At 28.4% G+C, this 27,698-nt stretch overlaps 1 protein-coding gene across 1 annotated transcript in view; it reads right to left on the bottom strand.

Moving 5' to 3' along the window:
* Window positions 1–10,131: 10,131 nt before the first annotated feature.
* Window positions 10,132–27,698, bottom strand: part of LOC111626436 (putative zinc metalloproteinase YIL108W) — a 59,374-nt gene continuing 41,807 nt past the window's right edge. Inside the window, 5 exon segments of the mRNA XM_023369804.1 lie at window positions 10,132–13,249; window positions 13,323–13,475; window positions 23,199–23,303; window positions 23,419–23,763; window positions 23,952–24,034. Coding sequence (XP_023225572.1) covers window positions 13,100–13,249; window positions 13,323–13,475; window positions 23,199–23,303; window positions 23,419–23,763; window positions 23,952–24,034 — 836 coding nt within the window. The 3' untranslated portion in view covers window positions 10,132–13,099.

The raw sequence follows: 27,698 nt of genomic DNA, 5'->3' as shown, positions 1-27,698 counted from the left end.
TTCCTGGTGAAAACATTCAATGCCTCAAAAGACGACATACAAAAATAAATAACTCTGAAAAAGGCTAACTTATCTATTTTAAGTATATATGACCATGTTCGCATTTCTGCTACAGGGTCTTTGTACCACCAAGACATATAAAGTATTCGGTTTTTGGTAATTTCCTTCTCATATAACGACTATATTTAGCAGATAAACTGGAATCGGTTACGCTACTATAGGAGCGGTTGCATCAATGCCGACGATAAAATTACAACAAATACCAGAAGGCGATCACCTCAACATTGGCGGTGTCAAAAATGCAGACATTGATGATGGAAATAATAAGTTACACAACTACTTCGATTAGTTTCTGGCACCAAGAAGGATACAGCAAGTTATGCTAATACAATGTCAAGGATTGTATTGGTAAGGTTTTGAATTTATTTTACTCATTCCATTACTTTTTAAGTAAGATTAACATTAGAAATCAGTCAATTAACATATTTAATATCCTTCTTGGATCACTAAGATTATTAATTTCAATACAATACATAACTTTCAAATGTATAAACAGCCACATTTTTTTTTTTTCTAATCTGTACAAAAATCAATACACCACGGAATGTAAGAACTACCAGTCCTTGATCACACAAGTTTTTATTTTTAAATTTCACGAAAGCCTCTTTCAATACATACAAGCTTTCCATCTTCTAAGAAAATACCCAAGAGTGAGAATAAGCTTTTGTCAGCTTTCTCCAATTTTATTTTTGCAGTTAGTCAAATAAGTGTGTTTAGAAGAGTTGATAGAAAACTATTAATTTAATAATGCTCACAGGATTATATAATCTATAACTAACAATATGGTATTCAAAAGTGCTTTTCTGTACAATTTCTTTGTATTTAAACTATAAAAGAAATTACTTTTATTAGGTATTTAAGCCAACAGAATAGTGCACTTGAAACTTTTTAATAACTTGCAACTGCTTAATTTCATATTTTAAAAGTAGAAGATATAAAGAAATAATAACATAGAATGTCCCAAAATTTCTGTTAAAAACATGTTAAAACTTCAATACTCCAATGAATGGTCTAAGAACAGATTACAGATAATTCATATTACAGGAGCTAAAATGACTGCATATCAGATTATTGAATGAGGCAATCATTTTATTGAGTTATCAAAGCATTGATGGTCAGTTAGAACACTGGTTCTTTGCAGTTTTTGAATCTTTCATCCTAATTGGCTTACTTTGGTATGTGTGATATATTCTATATCCAATAATTTATTTAAGTGATAAATATTGTTAGATAATAATCATTCTGATGTACAAACACTATGGGAAGATCTGAGGGACATCTTGATCAAAGTCTGTCACAAAAACCTAAAATCAACCTGTAAAGTCAAGAAGAAAAGATGGATGACGGAAGAGATACTGGACTTAATGGAAAAACGAAGACTAACAAAAAATGACGCAGAAACTTACAAACATATCAATGACATTATAAAGGTAGAGATAAAAAAGGCCAAGGAGGAATGGATAAAGAGAAACTGCAACAAAATTGAAAACCTTGAAAAAGAACATATGTTCCAGATGCATAAGAAAATCAAAGAAATGACGGGTTCATTCAAGTGTCATCGCTCTAATATACTAATGGATGCTAATAACAGTCCTATTATTGATGAAAATGAACTGAAAAACACGTGGAAACATTACGTTGAAAAACTTTTTGATGAGGAAAGACCAACACCCATAAATAAAGACCCAGTAGAAGGTCCTGAAATACTCGACAAAGAAGTAAAGCATGCCATTCTTATCGCAAAGAATAAGAAAACTCCCGGACCTGACGAAATCTCAACTGAAATTGTGAAATTGATCGAAGATGATAATATTAAACTAATTACTAGATTATTCAATCGGATCTACAATACTGGCACAATACCAAAAGACTGGTTAAAATCAACCTTTGTAACAATCCCTAAAACAAGTCATCCTAAAAGTTGTAGCGACTACAGACTCATTAGTCTCATGTGCCATGTTCTGAAGATATTTCTACATATTATACATGCCAGGATATATAAAAAATGTGAAATTGATCTTGAGGAAACTCAATTTGGATTCAGAAATGCTTTTGGAACAAGAGAAGCGTTGTTTAGTATCAATGTCCTTCTCCAAAGATGTCGTGAACAACAAAAAGACATATTTGCTTGTTTCATCGACTATGAAAAGGCTTTCGATAGTGTGAAACACTCCAAATTAATAGAGATCCTCACCAAGTTCAATTAGATGGCAAGGACATCAGAATAATTCAAAATTTATACTGGGGTCAAACAGCAGAAGTCAAGTTAGGAACAATGAAAACAGCAGAAATTGAAATACAGAGAGGAGTCCGGCAGGGCTGCATTCTTTCGCCCTTATTGTGTAATCTATAGTCTGACAAAATGTTCAAAAATGCCTTAGAAAACTCAAATTATGGGATTAAAATCAACGGCGTAATTCTTAACGTCATTAGATATGCTGATGATACACTAATCATATGCGACAGCCTAGAAGGCTTACAGGTACTACTAAACAAAATTAACTCAGCAGGAATTGATGCCGGTCTCAAAATAAATGCAAACAAAACTAAATTTATGATTTTTAGTCAGACCCCACACAGAGAGGCACAACTTGTTCTTGACCAAAAAAAATTGAACGGGTCAAACAGTCTAAATACTTGGGAAGCATAATTACAGAAAATATAGATTCAGGGAAAGAAATTAAATGCAGGATAGCAGCAGCTAGAACATCCTTCCAAAAAATGAAAACCCTGCTCTACAACGACAATTTAAATTTGAAATTGCGGCAACGCATGGCCGAATGTTATATTTGGTCAGTTCTCCTCTATGGTGTGGAAAGCTGGACATTAAAAAGGAATACAGAAAGAAGACTGGAGGCATTTGAGATGTGGATTCACAGAAGGATGCTGAGAGTCCCATGGACGGATCGAGTGACCAACAATGAAATTCTAAGCAGAGCAAGAACAAACAGAAAATTGCTGTCAACAATCAAATGCAGAAAAATTGCATACTTGGGACATATCACTAGAGGAGAAAAATACAAAATCCCACAACTAATCCTCAATGGAAAGATTGAGGAAGACATTTATCATGGATGGACAATATTAAAAAATGGACAGGCATACAAAACATTGGGGAGGTAATGAGAACGGCCGAAGATAGGAACTCCCTCTCCTTGGTGATTGCCAACATCCGGGGGACCGGGCATGGCACGTGAAGAAGAAGATTGTTAGATGAATTATTTTGATTTTCCCAACATCCCATAATGTCAGATTGGACTGATTGTTGATGCTTGTTAGTAGAATTTTCACCAGGTGCATCTAACTAAAGTTCAATAGCTTACAATTTTGCTCGAAAGTTTTGCAGTTGTTTATTAAATTTAATCATATTTGTATATTTTCTGTTACAAATGAACTTGTATTTATTATATAAAATGTATTGATATTTTCCTGTTCAATAAAATTATTTTTATAAAATCTTCAGAAATATGGATGATGAGTTTTACAGTAAAAAAAGAGCCAATGTATCCTACTCTTATGTTCTTGTCATGCCTAAAGATCAATGACTGCATCAGAAATTCTTTATTTAATTTTCATTAAATAAAGCATTTTGGCATATTTATAGTTTATGTGCCAAATAGGATTAAGTGAAATTTTTTGGCTGATGCACTTCACAATAATATTAGGCATCAAAGTATTTAATGTTAATCACAATATACATAACTTCTGCAGTGTATCCCTGCTTGTCTGAAGAGGGCACATACTTTGTAAATATGTTGAAATGTACAATGAAACTTAAATAAAGAATTTGATACTGTTTTGAATCTTCAGGCAAGATAAAAATTAAGAATTCAATGTGTTGAAAAAATTAATCAAAGACAATAAAGGAGATCCACTCATTTTCCATCTGTAGATTCAAATTTTTTTCAAAAGTCTTCAGTTAACTATAACTTTTTACTTTCTACTATTAAAATGAGATCTAAACTTGTAATGTGTCAAAATGAATTACTTTATAATGATAAAAATAAATATAAGTATCAACACCATTTTAATGGTAGACCATTAAGCCAACTGTATATTTTTATCAAAGTGGAACAGTGGTACAATCAAACTTTGATTTAGCACCGTCATCCTTTAAAATTAAAGGTAGTGCTAAACTGTTAAACTGCATATGTTATTGTTTTAAATTTTACATTCTTTTATGAATTACAATGTAAGAAAAGTATTCACTTACAGCCCCAATTATCCAAGGCAAATCTGTAAATGTGTATGGAAGAGAGAGTTTGGGGTATGGCATTTTACATCAAATTGTACATTTGGTAATTTGTGAATGCCAAAAGGTTTTCTATTTGATATTTATCAAGAGAATCCATTTGTGATATTCCTTGGAGCCTTATGAGGATGATATTAATTAGAAGGGCATCATAAATAAAGCCAAATCATATTAAAAACTTAAGAATATTAAAAAGCTCTACTTTCAACATAATATTCAAATCTAGAATTAATTTTCCAATGTAAACATAATGAGCTTAACTAAAATAAATGAGATCAAAAACTCTTGGATAATCAATTGTCTGAGGTGATAATAATATATCATCTATATTAAGAATTCTCTTCAATTATTTAACATATATAAAAGCACTGTCTTCAATGAGTGAAGGCAAATAAATTAGAGAGGTTGAGGCGCACGTTTTAAACGTGTACGTGTAACGTTCGGCGCCGCTTTCCCGTAAGCCTAAAAGTTTGACGATGGTGTTTGAAATGTCGAGCGTGATTCCACCGACTATCCAAACACCATTGTCAAACTTTTAGGCTTACGGGAAAGCGGCGCCGAACGTCACACATACACGTTTACACATTTAAAACGTGCGCCTCAACCTCTCTATTTTGTAAATGTTAATTTAAAATTATAAGTTAGTTGATTATGATCATTAACTTTTTTCAAATCCTTGATTGCTACTTGAAACTCAAAATCATCACAATTAAACACTTCTTGATCATCAGATGATCATCACAATTAAACACTTCTTGCTTCTCATTTAGTAATACCTATTAATACATAGCTAATCAATTTGGAAATTATATTGGAAACCAAATTTTGTTTCTTATTCAATTTATATATTTAATGTTACTTAAAATATTTTAACACATAAATCAAACAAAAATAATAAATTTAATTGAATAATAGAAATAAAACTTTCCCATAACAAGTGCTTGAATGTCATACTTTTGAAATTGGTATGCAGTTTAGAAGTCTCAAATGTTGAAATGTTGATATTTACATTTTATCTCCATTGGCATTGATCTGTATACATATTGGGGGAAAGGGCAAATGACAATGAGTTAGAAAAATTCTAATTGCTGGGTTTTGAGAAGGAAAACAGAAGGTATATTTGAGGTGTACTGTACAGTATTCATTTCTACTAATTTTTATAGTACAATATAAGATAAATATATGCAGGGAGGAGTGACAATTTGCTGGTAACAAAAATATTATGGGGCAGAGACTAAAAAAAATACTCTTCCCCATATGGATGTAAAACTATGTTTATATCTGTTAACAGATGATTGTATAAGAGTAGGCTGATAAGTGGGTCAGCTAGAATACATAACTGTATATTTTGTGGAAATGATGATACAACACTATTTAAAGTTTTGATGATAGTTTGTTTTTCATAAAAGTATGCTTGCACAAAATGGTATGAAACAACGTTCCAAAGACAAAGTGGTGGAAAGCAATATCCAATAAAATGGAGTTCTGAACCATCATTAAATTCTTATCAGAACTGATCCTTTCAAAACCTTTGTGTTTTCAGTAAATTACAATGTCTACTTGAGTGAACAAACTCAAGTAGACAAAAATGGGCCTCAACAATGCCGTGGTGGCTTTACCTGACATTCCTAGGCTTTTTGCATTTGCAAAAATGCATAAGCCTGAGCTGTCCATTAGACCAGTCCTCAACAAGACCAGATCTCCTACTATAGGAATCTGGAGAATAAGGTGCATTACATGTTGGCAGATCTATTAAAAGTCTATAATTTAACAGTGAGGAACTCCAGGGAATTAATTGATGAATTAAAAAGGGCAACACTTACAGAGGACATATACATCTCCATAATGGATTTCGGAGCTCTGCACCCATTGATTAAACTACAGCCCTGCTTCTGTGCCCTTAGGGATGCCTTATTTAACAAATACAACATCACATCCCATAGGAAGCATATACTTGACCTAATGCACCTGCTATAATTCATTTTTTAGGTTTGAAGATGTTACAAACATGCAAAAGAGAGGGGTTCCAATGGGGAAGCCCCCTGTCGGGCGACTTAAGATAATAGGTTTCACAGAGACTTAGTGTATATAGGATCTACAAGATGATCATTGCAAAAAAGGCTAAAGGAACATAAATATGACATAGACAAGGATAAGAACACCACAGCACTGACAACATATGCATTGGACCCAGATATATATGCGGACCTGGAGAATTCAGTTCTAATAAGGAAATTGTTCCAAACTGATCACATATGGGCATTGGAAAAACTAGAGATTTACAAAGCTGACAGAATAGGGAACTGCATAAACTATACGGACAATGACACAATATTGTATGCATGGCAGTATGCATATGAGAATGATCCCCAACATTAATGTCATTTTATACATATAATATCTGTCCAAAGCATTAGTGTGAGGACTGTGCCCCTAAATATCACATGTCAGAATTTCAAACTCTTGAATTATATGGTATTTAAATATTCAAATTCTGGACATTCCAAAGTTGGAACCAAACCTGAAGCAGAACTAGGTGGAGATTCAAAAACATTTGTGTTTCCAGTAAATTACAATGTCTACTTGAGTGAACAAAGGTTTTGAAAGGGTCAGTTACATGATTCTAGTAATCAAATAGTATAAAGTTTGATTCTTGCCAGAAATTTGCCAGGACAATGAAAACACCTAAAGAATGATTCTCCTGCTATCTCACTGTCAAAAAGTGGATAAATAATTTTGGCATTCAAGTGTAGACCATCCAGGGTGACTAATTTCAGTGTCAACATTGGAAACCATCAATTCTGATTCTTGAATACTGCCATTAGAATATGTAGCTAGATGTCAAAAAATGGTTTGGACACATTGTCCACAGGAACTGGGGATGATGAATTCTGTACATCAGTCTCCATAAACAATATTAAATAATCCAAAATGACAGTCTGTCTCAATAAATGGGATACTTTATCTGTATGAGACTTGTCTCAGCATCAGGCCCTATATAACAGTTTCAATTTAAACAACACAACATACAAGTATTTGAAAATCATTCAAATGTTGAGTTACAATTGGAAAACATTTAAATTGTTTTAACAGGTTAATTCAGAATAAAGGAATAGTAGTAAATGCAAAAAAAAAGACCTTTTAATGCGTCAGGGTCGGAATATATCCAGTAATTTGAATAATTCACTGCTCTTTACAATTTTTCATTCCCTTCATTCATTAATTTGAACTAGCCAGATTTTAAAAGAATATTTTAGGACATTCTATATAACACATTAAAATTCTTTACTAGAAAAAACCCAAGATTAAATCTTGTCATAAATAATTTAATATTAAGAATTTAATTAACTGCATAGTAAGAATTAACCTTTTGCAACTGTTAAGAATACAAAGTAGCTAATAATTTGCATATTGTTTAATTTGTGGACAATTTTTTTAGAACACAGTGATGGCTCTATATATATATATATATATATGTATAGATATATTTCAGAAGCATACATAGTAAATATATTTGAAAATTTGACATAAATTCAGGATTTTAGAAATCTAAATATGCAACAATCTCGTTACAGTTTGAAAGAAAGCTTTTATTAATATGTGCACGATATGTACAAATATGTACACAATATACTGTGAGAGCACTCACTTTTTCTAACAAATAATATGATATGTTTGCAAACTCCAACAGTTTAAAAACCACTGGAATGTATTTTTTTTTTAAGTTTTGCTCTCTACTTTTTGTACTTTAATATTTTAAGTTCTCGATATGAAAAAATTATAGCCAATATTATACTATCATTACAAATTAATTAAATACCTTTTAAAATCTTTACATTACACGTGTTGTTTTCATTGAAACATTCCACTTGCATACGCGACAGCAGATCTCATCATTTTTATTTACATTTTGAAAGATATTTTTACATTTCTAAGCCACTAGAATATATGGGGCATCACAGTAATTAGATTAGTACCTCACTTTTTATAATTATGAAACAAGATATTTTTATATGATGAGAACTGCCGACTTACAAAAAAACAAATTATAAGTAAGATCCCTTATTGAGAAAAACAATTTAATTGCAAACATATCGAATATTTCACATAACAATTTGTATGCCTTTTTTTCTTTAATAGATAAAATTAGTTTTAATAATAATCTTATGGTAACAATATTATAACTTAAGAATTATAATTTTAAAAGTAATAAAAATTTTACAGATATTTAAAATTTTAAAAAATATACATTACAGAATTATTTTAATACACAATTGCTTTGAATTTAAGATGCAATTTTCATGTTTCCAAGGCAAGCTGTACAAATGCCTCATTTTATGTGAAACTAATAATGGAAATATAAAAGCATAACAATATAAGTTTCTAATTTGCCTTTTATACCTTTGTACTTTTGTTCTTATATACTTAAAAGTATATAAAACCCTTCTCGAAGAATTTTTAAAACGAAATTTATTAAAAATGTCATTGCCTAGCCAGCTCATATCACTATCTGGTCCTAGATGCATTGCAATTAGAGTCCCATTATCTAGTCAAAATGGGAATGGTAGAAACTCAAATAAAATATCCAAATAACATGGAATTACACAGTTGTAATTGGAAATACACAGGCTCAGTAATGAAATAAACTAGTAAAATGTATCATTTATTCACCTTGAACATAAAATATGAAGAAACTAAATTCTAATTGTAATTTATTTTTAGAAGACCTATCTTGAATACTTTGTTATGGTTATTTATATGGCATAAAAGAAAATAAAAACATAAAATATCTGGCCAGAAGACAGAGAAAGCCAGATAATTAGGTCTTTATTAAATCATCCAATTTATTCTCTCAAAATCCTTTTCTAAAAATAGATTGCATCTTAAATTCAAAGTGATACAAGAATTCATGATTTACTATAAATTATTTCTCATTTAATCATCACAACCAATATGTAACTTTACATAATCTTTCTTGTACAACATTAGAGGTCATCCATTACATATGTGTATAGTTTAGGGGGTTGTCATCATCAAAAGTATATCATTGTACACAATGGAGAAAGAGAAACGGGGGCATTTGAGATATTGTCTATGTTTTCAGTAATATTAACGGTATACAAATTTGTTCTTATAAGCCTACTTACTAGCCATTGAATAAACTATTGGTTAGAAAATATTTGCAGAACTGCAAGTCATTTCTTCAATGTCAGGTGGATCTGTGAACTATTTTATAAGTAATTAAAGGGGAGAAGATTTGCCAAAAATATATTGTACACAACAGGGAGAGGTCAAAAATGACTCAAACTGTACACACAATTAATGGACAACCCCTTATTTTGAATTATTTATAATTCAAATACAAAATTTGTATATGGTATTGAGCTATTTGAATAAATCAATAGCATTTTCACAAAACATAAAATCTAGGAATTTTGAACTTTTAAATACAATTTCTTGCATTATTAAAAATCAATTCAAATAATAATAATTCCTTTCAGAAATAAAGTAAACATACAAATAACATAAGTTTTAAATATGGAATAGGAAAAGATCAAATTTATAAATATATATAAATTATGATGATGGAGTTAAAAAAATAAATATAGAAGTATAATTTTATTACTTTTAAATTTAATTTAGCAAATTAATTGATTTTAAAATTGAATGATAGTTTTTAATCTGAAATGATAAAGATAAATGGCAACAAAGCAAAGTTTTGCTTTAGGAGTAGCATTTTTTTTGTTGCATTGCATAAGAAAATTTGTTTTGNTACAAAAAACATAAGTTCTAAATATGGAATAGGAAAAGATCAAATTTATAAATATATATAAATTATGATGATGGAGTTAAAAAAATAAATATAGAAGTATAATTTTATTACTTTTAAATTTAATTTAGCAAATTAATTGATTTTAAAATTGAATGATAATGATGTGCAAATGTGGCAAAGATTTTAATCTGAAATGATAAAGATAAATGGCAACAAAGCAAAGTTTTGCTTTAGGAGTAGCATTTTTTTTGTTGCATTGCATAAGAAAATTTGTTTTGTTCAAGAATAAAATTAACATTTTTGCATAAACGAGTTTAAATTATTTAGTTTCTTTCAAAATTTAAATTATAGAGTAACCTTTGTTCTCTTTAATCTATATTGACACAAATGAATCTTTGCCATCACACGATCTTCCCTTACCAAATGCATTTGTGCAATCTCCAGAATTAAATCCCAAAATAATAGATATAAAAAATGCATTGTTTGATTAAATGTATCAATATCAGTTATCTCATCTAAATCATATGCAACTGTTTTATGACACTATTTTAATAGGAACTTGAATTTTTTTAAAGGGTATTTTTAAAGGAAGTATGTTTGATAGGAAGTAAAGGTGTAATATTGGCACTTACAATAATTTAAAATTGCTTACGAAATGCATATGATTTCAAATTCAAAGCATTTCATTATACAAAGTTAAATGATTCCAAATCATGAATTTTTCATAAATTCATACCAATGAAAATCAAATTTCTGACAAATTCTTTCCAAATTAATTTTTATAATTAAACCATCACATGCCTATGCATAATTTAAGCTTTGCAATTATAAACCCTTTAACTATTAGAAAATAGATGAAAGTAGTTTAGTTTAATGGCATATTGCAAAATATGAATAGATAAGTTTGACAAAAACTAATATTTTTACCGTAAAAAGCATTAGCAAAAGGCATTATGTATTTTTCGTTGTATTGTTTAGAATCCTTATCTTACAATTAATCAAAAATCTTTAATACTGTTCATTAAACAATTAATTTCATACTAAAATTCGACAAAATTTATTACACAGCGAAGTCTGCAAAATGTTTGCAAAATATGATAAAATTTGGCTTTAAAAAGTTCCTAAATCTTGTACATATATGTGTGTATATACATATATTATTGAAAATTTTAATAAAAATCTTTTCATGCATAAACGATGTTATTGGCAGTGAATTTCAACTATAAAAACAATGCTATATCATATTTGGTTATTGTTGGTAACTGGAAATATAGTGCTATATTATTATTATTATTATTATTAAATATAATTAATATACAGTATGTATATATATATATATGTATAGAAATCTGCATAAATGACATATTGCATGTATAGTTTTATAAAGTAGATTAATTAATGCCAGTTTCTGAATTAGAGATTATTACACAATAGGATACTGATTATCCAAACTGATCAGATGACCAAACTGTATTAGTGGTTTGGATAACTAATTTTCTATATAATCAAGCACAATTTTTATGATAAATTGAACATTAGAACCCATTTTGTATATTGAGCATAAGATTAAAGTGGAAAGGTATCTAAATATTCTTGGCTCGGCAAAACTGTATAATTATAATCGAGACTTGCCCGACAAGCTCCTCAGTCAAGAGTTGGCAAATGTAATGAAGCAGTCATTCTGATAACCAGTATTTGAATAATCAACATCCTATCGTATCTGCAGGACGGTTCTATAGATGAGTCAGATTGTAAATTATTTATAAAATTCTTCTGTTTAGTATTTTTAATATTTGTAGAAAAGAAATTTGTATAATAATTATAAAACCTAATGCAGAATCTCTACATTGATATTTTTCTTTAAATAAAAGGATTTATGTTAAAGTAGCAATTGATGAGCATTTTTTTCCCTTAAATTATTATGGCAGTGTTTTTTTTCTTATATTTTCTTTTGCTTTTCATTAAAGGTACTAATGGCTTTATGAGCATATCAAACTTTTCATTACAGTACCTAAAAATTAAATGAAAAGCAACACATTTCTGAAAGCTTCAGATCAGTTAATTGTTTTAACAGGTGCTAAAATATCATCATAGCAATTCCATCTCTCCATCCTTTCAAGTATCATATATATATAGCTCAGGTTGGAAGATAAGACTGTATTTTTATCTTTGACAAACTACTTTCTTGTCTTGTAACTAAAAAGTATTGCTGTAGAATGAATTGTTTCTCACAATAAATTTCCTACATATTCACACACAAAAGTTTTCGTTTTGGATAATGTTTTATAAAGATTATTTAAAGAACAATCTCCTATGAAAAAAATTTATAGCTTATTTTCCTGAGTTATCCATTACCAATAGTTATCTTGATAACTACTATAAAGCTGCAAATATTGCTTGTTTTTAGCAATTATAATGATAAAAAAATGTAATTTATCAATACTTCAGTTTTTGATATGTAATAAATGTTTTCTATAGTTAGTAAATCATAATTTTAAACGTATATAAACTATAATCAATTATAAATACTGTTACTATTATTTGCATAATTTTATATTTCTCCCAATGGGTTCAAACAATAATCTTTTCATTAATTCTACTTGATGAGAATAGCCAAATATATAACCTATCTCTATCAAGAAACCACAAAAGTCATGTGCCAAACACCATTGTGTAATTTCAAAATATTTTTTCTTTACTTGAAAGCTTTATAAGAATCGATTTCTTCTCATTATTCATTGTTAATTTTTTAAACATTTGGCAAATGTCTTTTGAGTGCAAATACTTTAACTGTATCACAATCTTAAATTCAAAATCACGAGAAGCCATAAATCAAGATGGCAGTGATATTTTACAGATACCGAAATTTACAAGCTGCACTAGCATAAATGTTATTTTATCGTGTAAGCACAAAGATATGTGTGTATTTACGTGTAACGTGCAGACGAGTAATTTTTTCATTTGTTTTGTTAAACGAAATAGACTAACCCTTCACTGTGGGCGTTCTCGTAATGTCATCTGAACTTCTGCCTCTCGCTAAGAATGCAAATGATCAACATGGCAGAAATCAAACCAAATAATTGGACAAAGGCAAAAATTACACTAACGATACCGACAATGTACAGTCTTTCCATTAGCCAAATATGCATTTGTTGATAACATCCCTAATAAAATAAATATTAAAATATTAAAACAAAGAATTGAGACTGATATGAAGACTAAGAATGTATGACTTACACTTTTATGCCACTTATACACTTCTCCCTTTCTTCCACAGGAGGTAATGTTGCGAAATCTGTCAATGCAGCAAGAGTGAGGAACCCATTCCTTACCTGGCCAGGCAGCAACATTGTACCAGTCTCGATAACTAATTACACCACAACATTCAAACTAAACACAAGAGAGAAACACTTGTTTAATAATCTTTACTTATTAATTCATACCTAAAAATAAAAATTTTACATCATTATTATTAATACAATAACCATCAAAAATATATAGAATACCAAACCAATTATTGTCATCATGAAAAATGTGATAATTAACTGACTAAATACTTAGTTATAACTTGGCAGGTTGTATTGTCATCTGTTGACAAATTTTATTATTACATAATTTTAATTAGATTCAGAAAAATCCAGATTTGATTCTGAATCTAAAACCATCATTTAACAATTGAATAAATTGCTGTTTTATGATCCAAACATTCCAAGTCATCCTTTTAAAATATCTTAATTATTAGTAAAATCTAATAATAATTTTTAAAATATTTAGCAATAAAATAAAAATGTATATTTGTGTCACCCTCAGAATGACACACAAAAGTTACTTGGTTACTTGTTCTTCCTTGGCTAATTACAACCTGTATTTTTATATAACAGTAAAAATTTGTTAATCTGGCACCTAAGGGACCAAAATGGAGATGGGTTATCAAAAATTCCAAATTACTGGACATTTTTTGCATTCACAAAATTTAATAAGTTTTATGTTGACCAAACATTACAGGCTTGCTGTACATTTTGTACCAGCAAATGCTGTTGTATGCTTCTGATTTGTTTATGCAGTGAGGATTAATTATACCATAATTAATCTTCATTGTTTTTGGCTCAATATCAGATAAACTGTCTAATTTTCTTATTAAAATTTTGGAATTCATGTAATAAAAAAATTAATCATTCAATTAATATTGAATTCAGTAATAATAATTTAATGTATAATCTCATTCTAACTATATCCCGTAGACAGGATGAGCTTAATTAATTTTTTGCAAGAAGGTGGGAAACCATTTACATTTAGACCAAACCCTAATGATTAATTAAATTAGACTTAATATAATCAAAAACAGGTAGTTTATTCTTACATTCCAAACAAATATCTAGAAACATCAAACTTTGTAAAAGATAATGAAAATAATCACACTTCAATAGAAAACAGCTTTTTAAGAAGATTAGCCAAACAGTTTCTTATTTACATTAATATATTTCAATGCAGTGACATAGCATAGTGGGAGCGGCAGAGGTGGCCCGCCCTGGGCAGCACTTTTAGGGGGCAGCAAAATTTCACAATAAATAATAATAAAATTTGAACCATTTCATTTCATATTTTTGTCGCACCTACGATTCAGACTGATTGAAATGAGCATGTAATTTTTCATTACTTATTCTGTGACGAAACTGAATTTTAGTCTTTTAAATTGAGATACCTAAATAAGGGGGCGGTGAAATTTTCCTCCGCCCCAGGCGGCTGACATCCACACTACACCACTGTTTCAATGCATCTGAAAACATTTAGTCTATACACTAAGACATGGATCATGTTTACTGTGGAGACAGAATCAACAACCAAACATTTGTTTTGTTTGTTGATCCCATTCCAAAATTAGATTTAATTCATTAACTCTCCTCTACACTGATATAGAATAATAAAAAAAAAAATAAACAATATAAAGCAAAATGTCAAATAGAAAAATTAATATATGTTTTCTTTTATTAAACATAATTCAAAATTGTGTGTTTTATTATTATTAAATTTTAGTAAAGTCCAATGTATTGTAAATATGGTAATAATTTGATATATTTTTATTATATTTTTTAATATAATAAAAATAAATTTGTCCATCAATCCCCAAACAACTAGTAATTCATCAACCTTTCAGCGATTGCTAACAACTGGATTGTTAACTCCTGACATTGACAATGAATCTGGGATTCTTAAACTGTGGTCACAACCCTCTTTGGGATCACATAACTGAATTTGGGGTTGCAAAAATTTCACAATAGTAAAAATCTTATAGTATGTATTCATGCAAAGCAGCATTTTAGTATTGATGATTACAAAATCAAAATGTTAGTCAATTCTGAAAAACATTGAAGATGCCAAATATCTTGCAGTATCAAATATTTAGCTGAGATTTAATTCTTTGTGTAAAAATACACAAGCATATCTATCTCATTTGTGTCTCATTTGTCTTTAATAAATAGTAATACATTTTAAAATAATGTTTTATGATTTATCATCATCAATTTTATTTGTATACCTCTTTTATATACCTATGATATATACTGGCAATCACATAAAATTTTCTTGGGTAAAAGAGAGTGGTAAATGGAAAAAGTTTAAGCCCTGATCTAAAGCAAATCATTTTTTTATCAGTTTGATATTAGAAATGTTATTGTATTACTCTATAACTGCAACTGTTTGAAAATAAAATGAAGAGATATATTATATCAGACATGGGCAAATGCAGCTATTTTTGAGTTACATGCGGCTCTTGCTAAAAAGTGTTAATTTCTGCTTTTTATTATTATTTTTACAATTTTAATTTCCACAATTTTGTGAAAATATGTTTATTAAAAAAATTCAATATTTGTTTTATGTTATATTTATTTTATATAATAAAATTGTGGTACAGAACTGCAGTACAGAATAAAAAAGTACAAAATTGCGGCTTGCATGCATTTTGCAAAACCTACATTTTGGCTCCCACTGAACTCTTGCTTGCCTACCTGTATTATATTATATTATATTATATAGACTTCTAAATTTTATACAAAAATGTAATTCGTAATGAGCAATTACTTATTGTGTTATCATCGCAATGCCAAGCTGTAAGTTTTAATCATATTTTTAATTTATTTAATATAAAATATATGCTCTCTACCACAAATTAGTACTATAATGTTTTGCCCCTGTATGTCATACTTTTCCATTAGCAATGGAGTTGTGCTGGTCATCTATCCAACTTCTTTCAGGAGAAATTTTTGAACTGAAATAATGTGACTTTTGGTTTGCATCAGAAGTTCATATATAATTAATCAATGCCTCCTACCTCTAAGGTTTCCATATCTGGTCTCATCTTTCATCTATCTAACTCTGCTCTCGAGATTAAGGAAAGACAGAGAGATGGATGACTGTGGGAATTTATAGATCTACAACTTTTTCAAATTGCAGTCCAATTAAAATAAACTGCTATGAGAACTGGTTCAAACATTCTGTTAAAATCAGGTCTTTAAAATTTGTAAAAACTTTGGGAAGCAAACGAAATGACTAAAATAAATCATAGAAGCTTAAGAAAGCCTGCATTAGTTGCAATGGCAATGACAAAAGTTAAATACTAATTGCATTAAAGACGATAATGGAAGTTATTGTTAAAGAAATCAATTAATTCTTGTTTTTCTATAATATAAAAAAAGATTAATTCACTTACTTAGGAATTAATTTCTAAGAAAATGGATTAATTCCTTAAATCAAATATACAATCTAAAGATACAAAGGAATGGAACAAATATTTTACTCCACATCAATCTAGTCAAGAATAAAAAATAGAAAAATCACATAAAATTAATCTGGTACATTGCACTTTGTAAAATATATACTGTATTTTTAAATTATTACATTGCATTTCAATCCAAGAATCAGTAAAAATTCAAGTTATCATATTTTATTATTATAAATAATCTATAGCATGAAACTGCTTTGTTACTATAGAGCACATTTTTTTTAATAAAATCCAAATTTTCTGCTTTACTAGAGTACACAAATTTAAATTAGTCGGTCTCACAGATAGGGAGAACTGCAGTAGTACTTTCTACTTAGTTGCCCAAAAATATTAGGAAAACAGTAATAAATTTGTGTACTTGAATAGAGCAGAATTTAGACTGCCTGAAAAAAGTTGGAGTTTATTTATTATTCATTTTATTGTTGTAACTTTTTCTTAATTCTTTTATTTTTAATAAAAATAAAAATGTCAAATACTGTATTATTCATACATGTTCAAAATAGTTAATTAAATTTTCCATTAAAAAATTAATCAAATTATTTTATCTAAAAGTTTAAGTATATATTTTGATAATCAAAATTATACAAATTTACCACAAGACATTTGCTTTTCACTGATTCTAAATCATTGAGTGTGAAGAATTTTAAATTTTTTCTTAATATCTCTTACATTAAATTTCATCAAAATGTGTCCAGCAAGTTTGATGATGATTGTGAGGATGTTCATTATATGAATTAACCAACAATAATTTCAAAGCTTCAAAGCTTGAAAGTATAGTACCTATTGATGGAATGCACCTAAAAACATTTGAATGTAAAATGCAGATAGTATTGAAAATATGATTCTAAATACAAATGAATGAATTTTACTTCTTTACTAGAAATATTTAAAGAAATGTTGAAAAATATTTGATTATGTTAAAATCATAATCAAATATTTTTCTGATAAATTATATGTTAAAAATAGAACTTGTTGAAAACAAAAGTATATTTAGAAAATTAGTATTATAACGCAACATTTATTACACTGTGTATTGGTGCATTATAGCTTAAATATTTATGTATATTTATCACAAAACATTACTTGGTAAATGTACTGTACACACATCATCCAAACAAATGAACTCTTTCAAAATAATTTTCTTGAGATATTAATTAGTTATATCATTAGAATGAAATAAGTTTAAATTCTTTTAATATCAATATCGTGAGACTGAAAACAATAAAATTTTTATACCCTGAATTATGTGAGTAATGTGGACCATAGACATTCAAGTGACCCGAATTTCATGTAAGTTGAATTTGTAAATTGCTTAAGTGTAAATACATAATTAATAACTCAATACTGTATTTATTATTATTTATTATTTTTTTGTATAAAAGAATTCTTTATGAGAAAGAGTACCTGGTATGATTGTGTATGTGCTTACAATTAGACTGAAAAGTAAAAGATTAGCAGAGCAATAAAGTAATAAATCAGTACAATGTGAAAGAAATAAAGAAACAGAGAGAGAGAATTTATGAATGAATGTTTGAAATAGAATAATTCTTTGTAAAATTACATATTACTCTACTCAGAGTTTTTTCCAATTTTTGAGATTTACATTTTATATAACTGCAAATTTACCTAAGTTACATATTATGTAACTTGGGATATTACTGTATAACCAAACTGTATGCTTTGATTCTTAGAAATCAGTATTATTTTTAATATTGCCTCCTTAAACATCAATTTCCATAATGTGCCCATGGAAGAATGAGATAAAATTAGAAAAACTGGATGAATATAGAGCGATATTAAAACTGCTTTATTGAAGCATTTAATTTACTAATTATTCTTATTTAATTAAAAACGTTTATGTAATTGCTTCAATAAAGCATAATAAATTGTCAATATATTAAGCTATAAAGCATTAATTACATTTAAGTTGATTTATATGCTTTTACATGATCATAAAATTTTTATTCTTTACTTCATAGAGTATTTTAAATCAAAATGTATTGCAAACTACAATACATTTCCTACTGTTGCTCAAAACATTACTCCTCAATTGATAGAAGTCTTTATCTTTTTATTAAGCATCCCAATATTAGAAAAATTCAGATGCTTCAAAATCTTATGAATGACAAAACACTTACACAAACAAAAATCCAGTTCATGGAAAACAACAATGAGAAAAATGAATGTTTTCAATTGTTTTTAGCAATCATCCTCAAATTAAAGAACTTATTCAGAAACATATATCAGAAAAAAAGTATCCAATATTTAGTGCATTTATTTATTACTTATGAATGACTTTAATAATGTACTACAGGCAGGATCATATGGTGATGTGATGTGAAGTGATGTGGCTAGGTTGGCCTTGGATGGCATTTTTCTTAATAAATCCTTCTTTAAAGTACAGCAAGTTCTCACTTAATGTTGTTGATAATTTCTTGGAAATTTTAACATTAAGCAAAAACAATGTATAACAAAACCAATTTTACTATAAACTAAATAATAAAAACAAGATATAATTTGGTTATTATAATTCTAATCTGATTGTTTCCAACTTCTAGCTCTTAGAATCAATTTTACTGTTCATAAGAAAATTCAAAACTAATAATTATAAATAATTACAAGTGAACTTCTATCTTTCCTCGACAACATTATAACAAAGCTACATTAATTGAGAAGTTGCTGTACCTTCAATATTTTATCATAAAAACAAAAACATGTGGCTGCAAAAGTGCAAGCAATTATAAGTTATTGTGTTGTACTTATACGTTTTTATTTCCATTATTAATTTCATATACAATGGGGCAGTGTTTTCATAGCTTACCTCACTTTATTTTTTATCATCCAATACTGTCTACAGCTACTTTAAACAAAATATTTACTAGAATTCTGTCTGAATGACAAGATACACTAGAATCAAGATTTAGCTATTTAAGACTGCTTTGAAGTAAACAATATTTGGCATTAAAAATCAAATCTATTACTATTTTATTTATAATTAGATATATTTTGGTATATATATATGATTTTGATGATGATAATTTAATATCAATTTGTAGCTACAGTGAGTGATCGGTTAACGAACATAATCCGTTCCAAGACTTTGTTCATTATCCGAATTGTTCATTAACCGATTATCGATTTCCCATAGGTTTTTATGGGAATTTGATTAATTCGTTCCAGAGACTCCAAAAAATAAAAAATAAATACTTTTTTACTACGTTTATTTACATGTAATAGTAAAAATACATATATATGCAGTCTTGCATTTTTATTAGTCATGTTTTTTCCATTTGTGGGGTTAAAGAATCTGTCCAATGTCGATTGCTTTTCTTTTTTTCTTCAGAATTTTTCGGAAGTAATTAATAGTATTGTAATGGTGGAGATCCCAAACCCATTAAACCTTATTCTGGTTTGGATGCCACTTGGATGATCTGACATCCTCCCACTTCTTTAAAAGTAGCAGATGTCAACATTGGTCCTCTTTCGTCTTCCTCTTTTTCAAAAGAAAACACATCTAACCGAGTTTCTTGGTATCCTTCATTTGAGTTCTCGGAGTTCTTCTGTTATCAGATCAGTTTCAGGTTCCATTGTGAACTATAAATGCTCTTTATTTCTCAGATGTGATTTTCATTACTCCATTAGCAGCTTGAGACTTCTTGATATATCTTTCATAGTTAAGATTGTGCCTACTGTAGACATGTTCAAGCCATACTGCCCAGCAACATCAGACATCTTGTGCTCACTTTCTACCTTGGCTATTATCACTTACTTGGTTTCTACGGTGAGCACAGTTCTTGACACTTCTCTTTTTAGGTTCCATATTATCAGTTTCCTTTTTAAATAAAAAGTTCAGAAAAGCACTTACAAAAATTTAGAAAACAGAAATCAACTAGCCCATAAAAAATTATTTAAATACAAGGCCCAGATAAAATTCGAAATTTGGTATTAAAACGTTAATGGATATCCTTTCACCTTTCATAAATAAACCCCAATGCAAAATTTAAGAAGTACCTGTCTGACAGTCTTGCAAAGACTATAAAAATTATTTGTCAGAAAGGTAAACAAAAAGCTGGAATTACAAGGGTAAGTTTCAAAATTTGGAGGAATACTATCCGATGTTACGTCTCCTGCGCTCTGAAAGATTTTGAATTGTTACCTGAAGATAAGGGAAAAATCAATCGGTATTCGTTATTTTCCGTTGCTTCTTTTTATGTTTATTCAGTAAAGTGTTCGTTATCCGAACATATGTTCGTTGTCTGATCATAAAAATCTTTTGCAAAAATGTTCGTTATCCGATTTGTTCGCTATCCAAACTGTTCATTAACTGATCATCCACTGTATTTAAAATGAATAGTTTATATATAGAGTTTAAATCAGTGATGGGCAAACTTTTTAAAGAGCGGGCCAAAGGAAAAGAAGAAAACTTTAGGCGGGCCAATATAATTGTAACCTAGCGCTGCATCTGAAAATCCAGGTGGCGCTATAAAAACATGTGCAGGCCGTCCGCCATATTTCTTTTTCTCTCTTTCGGCTACGCTACGCACGACGAGTGGATGTTCTGTACCGAAGCATGCTTGTAACCGATCGAGCTTTTACTCAATAAGTGTAAAACAAACTTTTGTACATGATTGTAAATAAACTTTCATGGTGAGATATAAAGCTTCGGTTATTTTATATAATCAATGAACACTCAAGTTAAGTGGTGCATCAACCACCACAGCCTGTATTCTTTTTCACTCGTCAGATTAGGAATAATGTCGCGCGGGCCAGATAGAACATTTCAGGGGGCCGCATCTGGCCCACGGGCCGTAGTTTGCCCATCACTGGTTTAAATATTTTAATTAACCTAAAGTTTCTATAATTTTTTGTAGTTAACAATTTACATGAAAAATAATTTAATTTGACTGAATGTTGAGTATGTTTTAAATTTCAAATGTTTTAACATAAGTGTAAATAAAAATTAATGTTAAGAATTGAAGTGTGAGTTTTTCATGATCATATGTATGTATGTATAAAGAATTATCCTAAATGAAAAAAAAAATCTCATTTTTTCATTCAGGATCAAGAAATGTGTATCATGACTTTCTATGAGACTAAAATTTAATGATGTAATTTTCATTTTTCTATAACAATTTGTTCAAAAAATAAATAACTGTCTTATTAATAAGCAATTAATCAAACTTTAAATTCTAATTTAGAAATAATATTTATCAGAAGAACACTTTTAAAAATGTAACCAGAATTAACAAAAAAAAATATAAAATCTCATAGAAATATGATCAGGCCTAAAAGAAACAAACCAAGACCTAATGAAAAAAGTAAGCCAAATTTACAAAAAATAGATAACAAAAAAGTCAAACCATGACACAGACAAAACATGTGACCCAGAATGAGGAGGAAAGAAAATAAAGAAAGAAAAGATTCACAGAGGAAAATGCTATTGTTCCCAGATGAAACAAATTTGAAAGACTTGAGGCCAAACATATTTCTGTCTGGAATTTTTCTCTGGATAAACATTACAGTCATGTTCTGAGCATTGTTTATTAATAAAAGTTATTCAGTTATTTCATAAACAATATAGATTCTGATAAAATTATTATTTATAATTATATAACATTGATGTCAAATATTTTATTTATCCTACTTATAATAATGTAAGTGTGACAAATCAGTATTTAATGTTATAAAGTAAAAAGATTTGTTCTAAAATTATCACAAAAAACTTTTAAATATATAATAATTTTTGTTTAAATTTTAAAACTTATTTCTTTATTATTCTATTTGATATCAATATTTTGAAATATAAATATATATCAGAGAAACAACCATGAACATAAGGGGACACTTTGATTAACGGAATAGAGGAGATTTATTTGACCAAAATTTTACACAAAAACTCAAATACCAATTTTTAATTTTCCATCATTGATAATCTGTTCACCTGATTAATTCACCTGATTGTTCTTGCTTTGCCAAAATTTGGGAGGACAGTTGTCCTTCTTGCATCTGACTCGAATGCCCATTGAAACAATATAGTTATTTATTGCATTCTGTTATTATTATCAATAGCACAATGATATTGACTTGTATTTTACTAAACAAAATATCTATTATTCTAGAAAATTTTGTTCTAGATAAGGATCTGATTATAGACTAATTATGTAAATTTCAAGAGCTTTATTTTTTTGTTAAAAGAAAATTTAGATTTTTATAATATTAAAAAACATATTGTTACATTTTATTGTGAAAGTCCCAGTTAAAATTGTTTTTATAATTTGAATTTATATTTATTTAAATTTAAATTACTAAAAGTAAATATGTAAATATATACTAACATTTATTTGTAAATGGTCCCATACTTCAGTCAGTCCATTGCCATTATTAATTGTATATCTTTCTTCAATTGTTACTTTTAATTCCTCTCTTAAAGTTTCACCTACCTAAAAATAATCCATTTCAAATTTATATTTTAATTTACATTTTTAAAAATTGATTAATTACAATTCCAAAAGATGCATGTAAAATACATTCAAAATATTTTTTATTAATACATACTTGTCTCCTATATACAAAACCTAGCGTTCCAGCAGTAAATTCTAGCACAAAAATGATGATAACCAATGTGAAATACTGTAAATAACATATTTAACAATGTAAATATTTATTAAGATTCAGATAATACACTATATGAGTCTTAAAATTACTTACAGTTCTCAATAAACATTTACTCTGGAACCAAGATCCACAACAGCCAAAAAATCCAATCATAAACGTTACAATTCCTGCTGCTATACATAAACTATCAGCACTCAAAGTCCGATATGTTGGAAGTAGTGTCGAATATCCTCCATAAGCAAGATGCATCCAAACTCCAATGCCTAGCATTCCACATCCAATCATCTTAAATTTAATTAATGTATAATAAAATAATTCAGAAACATTCGTGAAATATTTAAACTTCCATTTTAAAAATTATCTTTCATTAAATTGGAAATTCTAGATAATTAATTTTTCATTTAATTGAAAGTATTCTTTCAATATTAAATTTATAATAGATTTTTATTGATTTATAAATTTATTGATCTTACCCAGAAGAGAAGATTTACACAGCACAGTGTGTGGCGAACACACGTGTAACCTGTTCTCCCCATCCTGCAACATTCACATGGGTCTTCCTGGAAAAATATAACATTTAATACATATTATCAAAATATATTTTAAAAAAACTTAAATTTAACTTAACAATTTGTTAATTATCATTTATACAAAACTTAATATACATTTCTTTTCTATACAGGAATAAAATAAATTACAAAAGAAAATAAAAATACAATTAACTATTAGCAAAATTTGAAAATTTATTTTAAAATCATTAAATAATAAATTTTTAGTCTTGGCTCTAAGAATTTTTTTAATTAAATATTTTTTTCGAATCATCCATCATTATATCCCCATAACAAAGTTTGACTTCTTAAATACCATAAGCAGTTTGTAGTTATAAATGATGGAATATTACTAATCAGATTAGAGGATTTATTATCGGACTACATTTTGGTTAATTAGATATACATATGCTGCATATTTTTTACTAAACTTAGGTGATTAATTGTCATCTTGTATGAAATTCAATAATAAGAATTTACTAAATAATTTAAGAATAGAATATTCTGGAAGAAAACATCTATATGCAGCAGGACTCAAACCTGAAACTCATAGCTGTCAAGAGCTTGTATAGAACACAAAGATAGAACAGTCTTCTTTTGTGCCCTTAGTAAGCTTTTTGTCATTTTATTGGACAAATAAAATATGTACATTGTTTATTTATTAATAAAAAGCAGTCTTAAGTTTCAATTTTTTTTTATAAAAATAAAAATTAATTTGTAGTGGTAGGAACCATTAGGGCACCAAAGTTTTGTCTTTGCCTTACAAAAAATCCAACTCCTCCTCCTCTTGACAGCCCTGCTGAAACTCTACTTACTGTGCAGATGCATTTCTTATATCAGCATATTATGGAATATATAGTTTATCCTCAGAAATACATTAAAGTAAATAAAATTCGGAATGTTATCCTTCATAAAATTGAAACTATTTTTCTTTTTATTGAAACTAAGATAGAAACTTTTTTTATTTTAAATGATTCTAATAAACCCTTGCATTCAGTAGCATAGCTAGAGAAGTGCTCAGGGGGCCTGGGTTTTCTTAACTTTATAAATAAAAATAAATGAGAAAAAATCAAAAAATTACAAGATCTGAATACAACAAATGTACTTATACACATGTATATACAATGTCTAAGAGTTTACTCTTCATCTATACCACTACTGGCTACATCCATAGTAGTACAGGGACGACTGTAAGTTTGCACATCGTAACTTGGCCTCCCTATCTAGTCATGCTGCCGTTTGTATTACCTAATGTCAAGCATTTGAAAACCTTAAAGAACTTTCTGATATATGGAAATCACTTCATCAGCAATACTAAATAAAATTTGTTAGTCAGATGAATTACTCCATTCAACTAATGAATTTTATTTTGTTTAGAGATGCATCATCATATAAGATGTAAAATATTAAATTCAGTCATACTGAATCTAAGTATATGCTATATATAAAATATATCAACATAAATAAATATTATTCTATTATTATATTGCAATATGCCATTCAAAAACTATTTTTCACTAAATATTATAAAAATTATTTGAAAAAAAATTTAATTTTTCTTCTAGAATTCAATTATTTCAAGCAATGACTGTATATTAGACTGGCATATTGTTTATCACCTAAACCAGGACAGTTTTTAAAAGTGAGTGAAAAATGGTTCTAAAAATGGTTAAACCTAGCTTATTTCTTAAAACATTATTTGCATATTGACCTATAAATTAATTTGATTATATTAAGAGCTTCTATTTAAAATTTTATTCTATTTTTGAGGGTTAAAAACAGGAGAAATCCAGGACCATCCCGGACAAGCCAAGAAGTATCGTCACTCCATCCTGAATATATTTTAAGTAACAAGTTTTAAATATATTTCGCAAAATCTTAAATCATTCTATAACTGAACACTTTCTAATGTTTTAAATTAAAATTTAAGATGTTAAAAACTGATAAAACCATCAAATAAATTAATTATGTCTTTTTATATTATTAAAAATATCATATTTATCATTCATAAATCCAAAGTGAAATTTTTTTATGGCTTCACAAGTAATCAGCATAGAGGAAAAAAACACTGCAAACATATGCATATTAGGTGCATTTATAAAATAAAAAAGGAAAAATGAACGTAAAGAAGGATATATTTGCTTTATTTCATGCTTAAATCAAAAACTTTGTTTCATATTGGGGTCAAAGCTCATTTGGAAAGTGTCCAAAGAAATTGATAAGAAAGATCTTACATCCAGAAGCAACCTGCTGCAACAGGACGAGTAAAGAATGTCCTCGCAACACGAAGAAGCCAACATTTCATCGCAGCAAGAGGAACCGACCCCAATACCTCGACCTCGCCCCATTTTTATTCACATTGACCTCCTCCTTCTCCTCGTTCACATTGGACACCTGGAGGACAAAGATGCCCGCATCTCACCTCCTTAACTAATTTCTAAACCATTTAACAAATCAATATGCCTTTGTTTATTATTAACTTTCATTTTAATCTTAACGAATTTTGTACATAAAGTGGAACGTAAAGCTAAGAAGTTAATTACTCTAATCGACGCTAATCTGGATAATGGTAAAAACAAAAAAAAATTAAAAAAACAAAACAAAATGAATATTTCTTTTGTTATAAATACACTTTTGTGAGTCATTAAATGTTATGTAACGTCTTTTATTTGCATGAAGTAGTGGTTTAGGCCACGACATTTTCTATACTATTTACTTTGACCTAAATTGCCGCTAACTATTCTTATCTAAACAGCGAAATCGACCGAATGATTCACTAGAAATTCAAGAATTGAATAAATAGTAACGGTTTATTTAAATATTATTCATCGCCTTTTCCGTATTTCGCCTTCTTAAAAGCTAATTTAAGCATTTAAATGAGCGAATTGCTTAAATTTATCATTAAATAAGCCTGCCCGTAAACTTACCGAATGATTCCGATCGGATTAAATTAATTTTCTATACAAAACATGGCACCTTCTAATTAACTTTTTTTTTGCAGAAAAACTTGAGAAAATGCCCGGTGAATGGCTTCGGAATTAAACTGCGTGTTCAATTTGTAATCGCTGATTTATCTAAACATAAGGACTATTTATCTTTTATGCAGATAAAAAGAAATTACAAGTAATTCAAAAGTTTTTTTCAATTTACTCTCAATTATTTCAAGCTATTTATATGTTTATCTATTTAAACATTAAAAAGATATTAAAATTGCAAATATTGAATTTAAAATTAATTAGTGGACCTCCTTTGTTTATAAAATATGAAATAAAACACTGATGAAATTAACTTTTCAGGGAATTTTTAAATGCAATACTCAAAAATACTGATTTGGAAAATTTTAATATTTTAATACTTAAATATATAATTAAGCTATTTGTGCAGAAAATAAGCGTATAAAAAGAAAAATTAATTAAAACTTAGGAAAATCCCTCAAAGAAAGCAAAGTACAGGCATACCTCGACTTACGTCGGTTTCGAGTTACGTCGTTCCCGATTATACGTCGCTTGTTAAAAAAGTATATGGAAAAATAAAAATCAAGTTTAAGTCATTTTATTCGACTTTACGTCTGTCCGCCACAAATATTGAAGTCGTAATATCACTAGATAAACGTTTAAAGCACATAAAATCATATTAAAATATATACAAGTATGTACTGTATTTACAGTACAC

The sequence above is a fragment of the Centruroides sculpturatus genome, unplaced genomic scaffold, assembly GCF_000671375.1.
Source record: "Centruroides sculpturatus isolate CEXI.00-Female unplaced genomic scaffold, Cexi_2.0 scaffold111, whole genome shotgun sequence".
In the NCBI taxonomy this organism is placed as follows: Eukaryota; Metazoa; Arthropoda; class Arachnida; order Scorpiones; family Buthidae; genus Centruroides; species Centruroides sculpturatus.
This window is presented reverse-complemented; position numbering and strand designations above follow the sequence as displayed.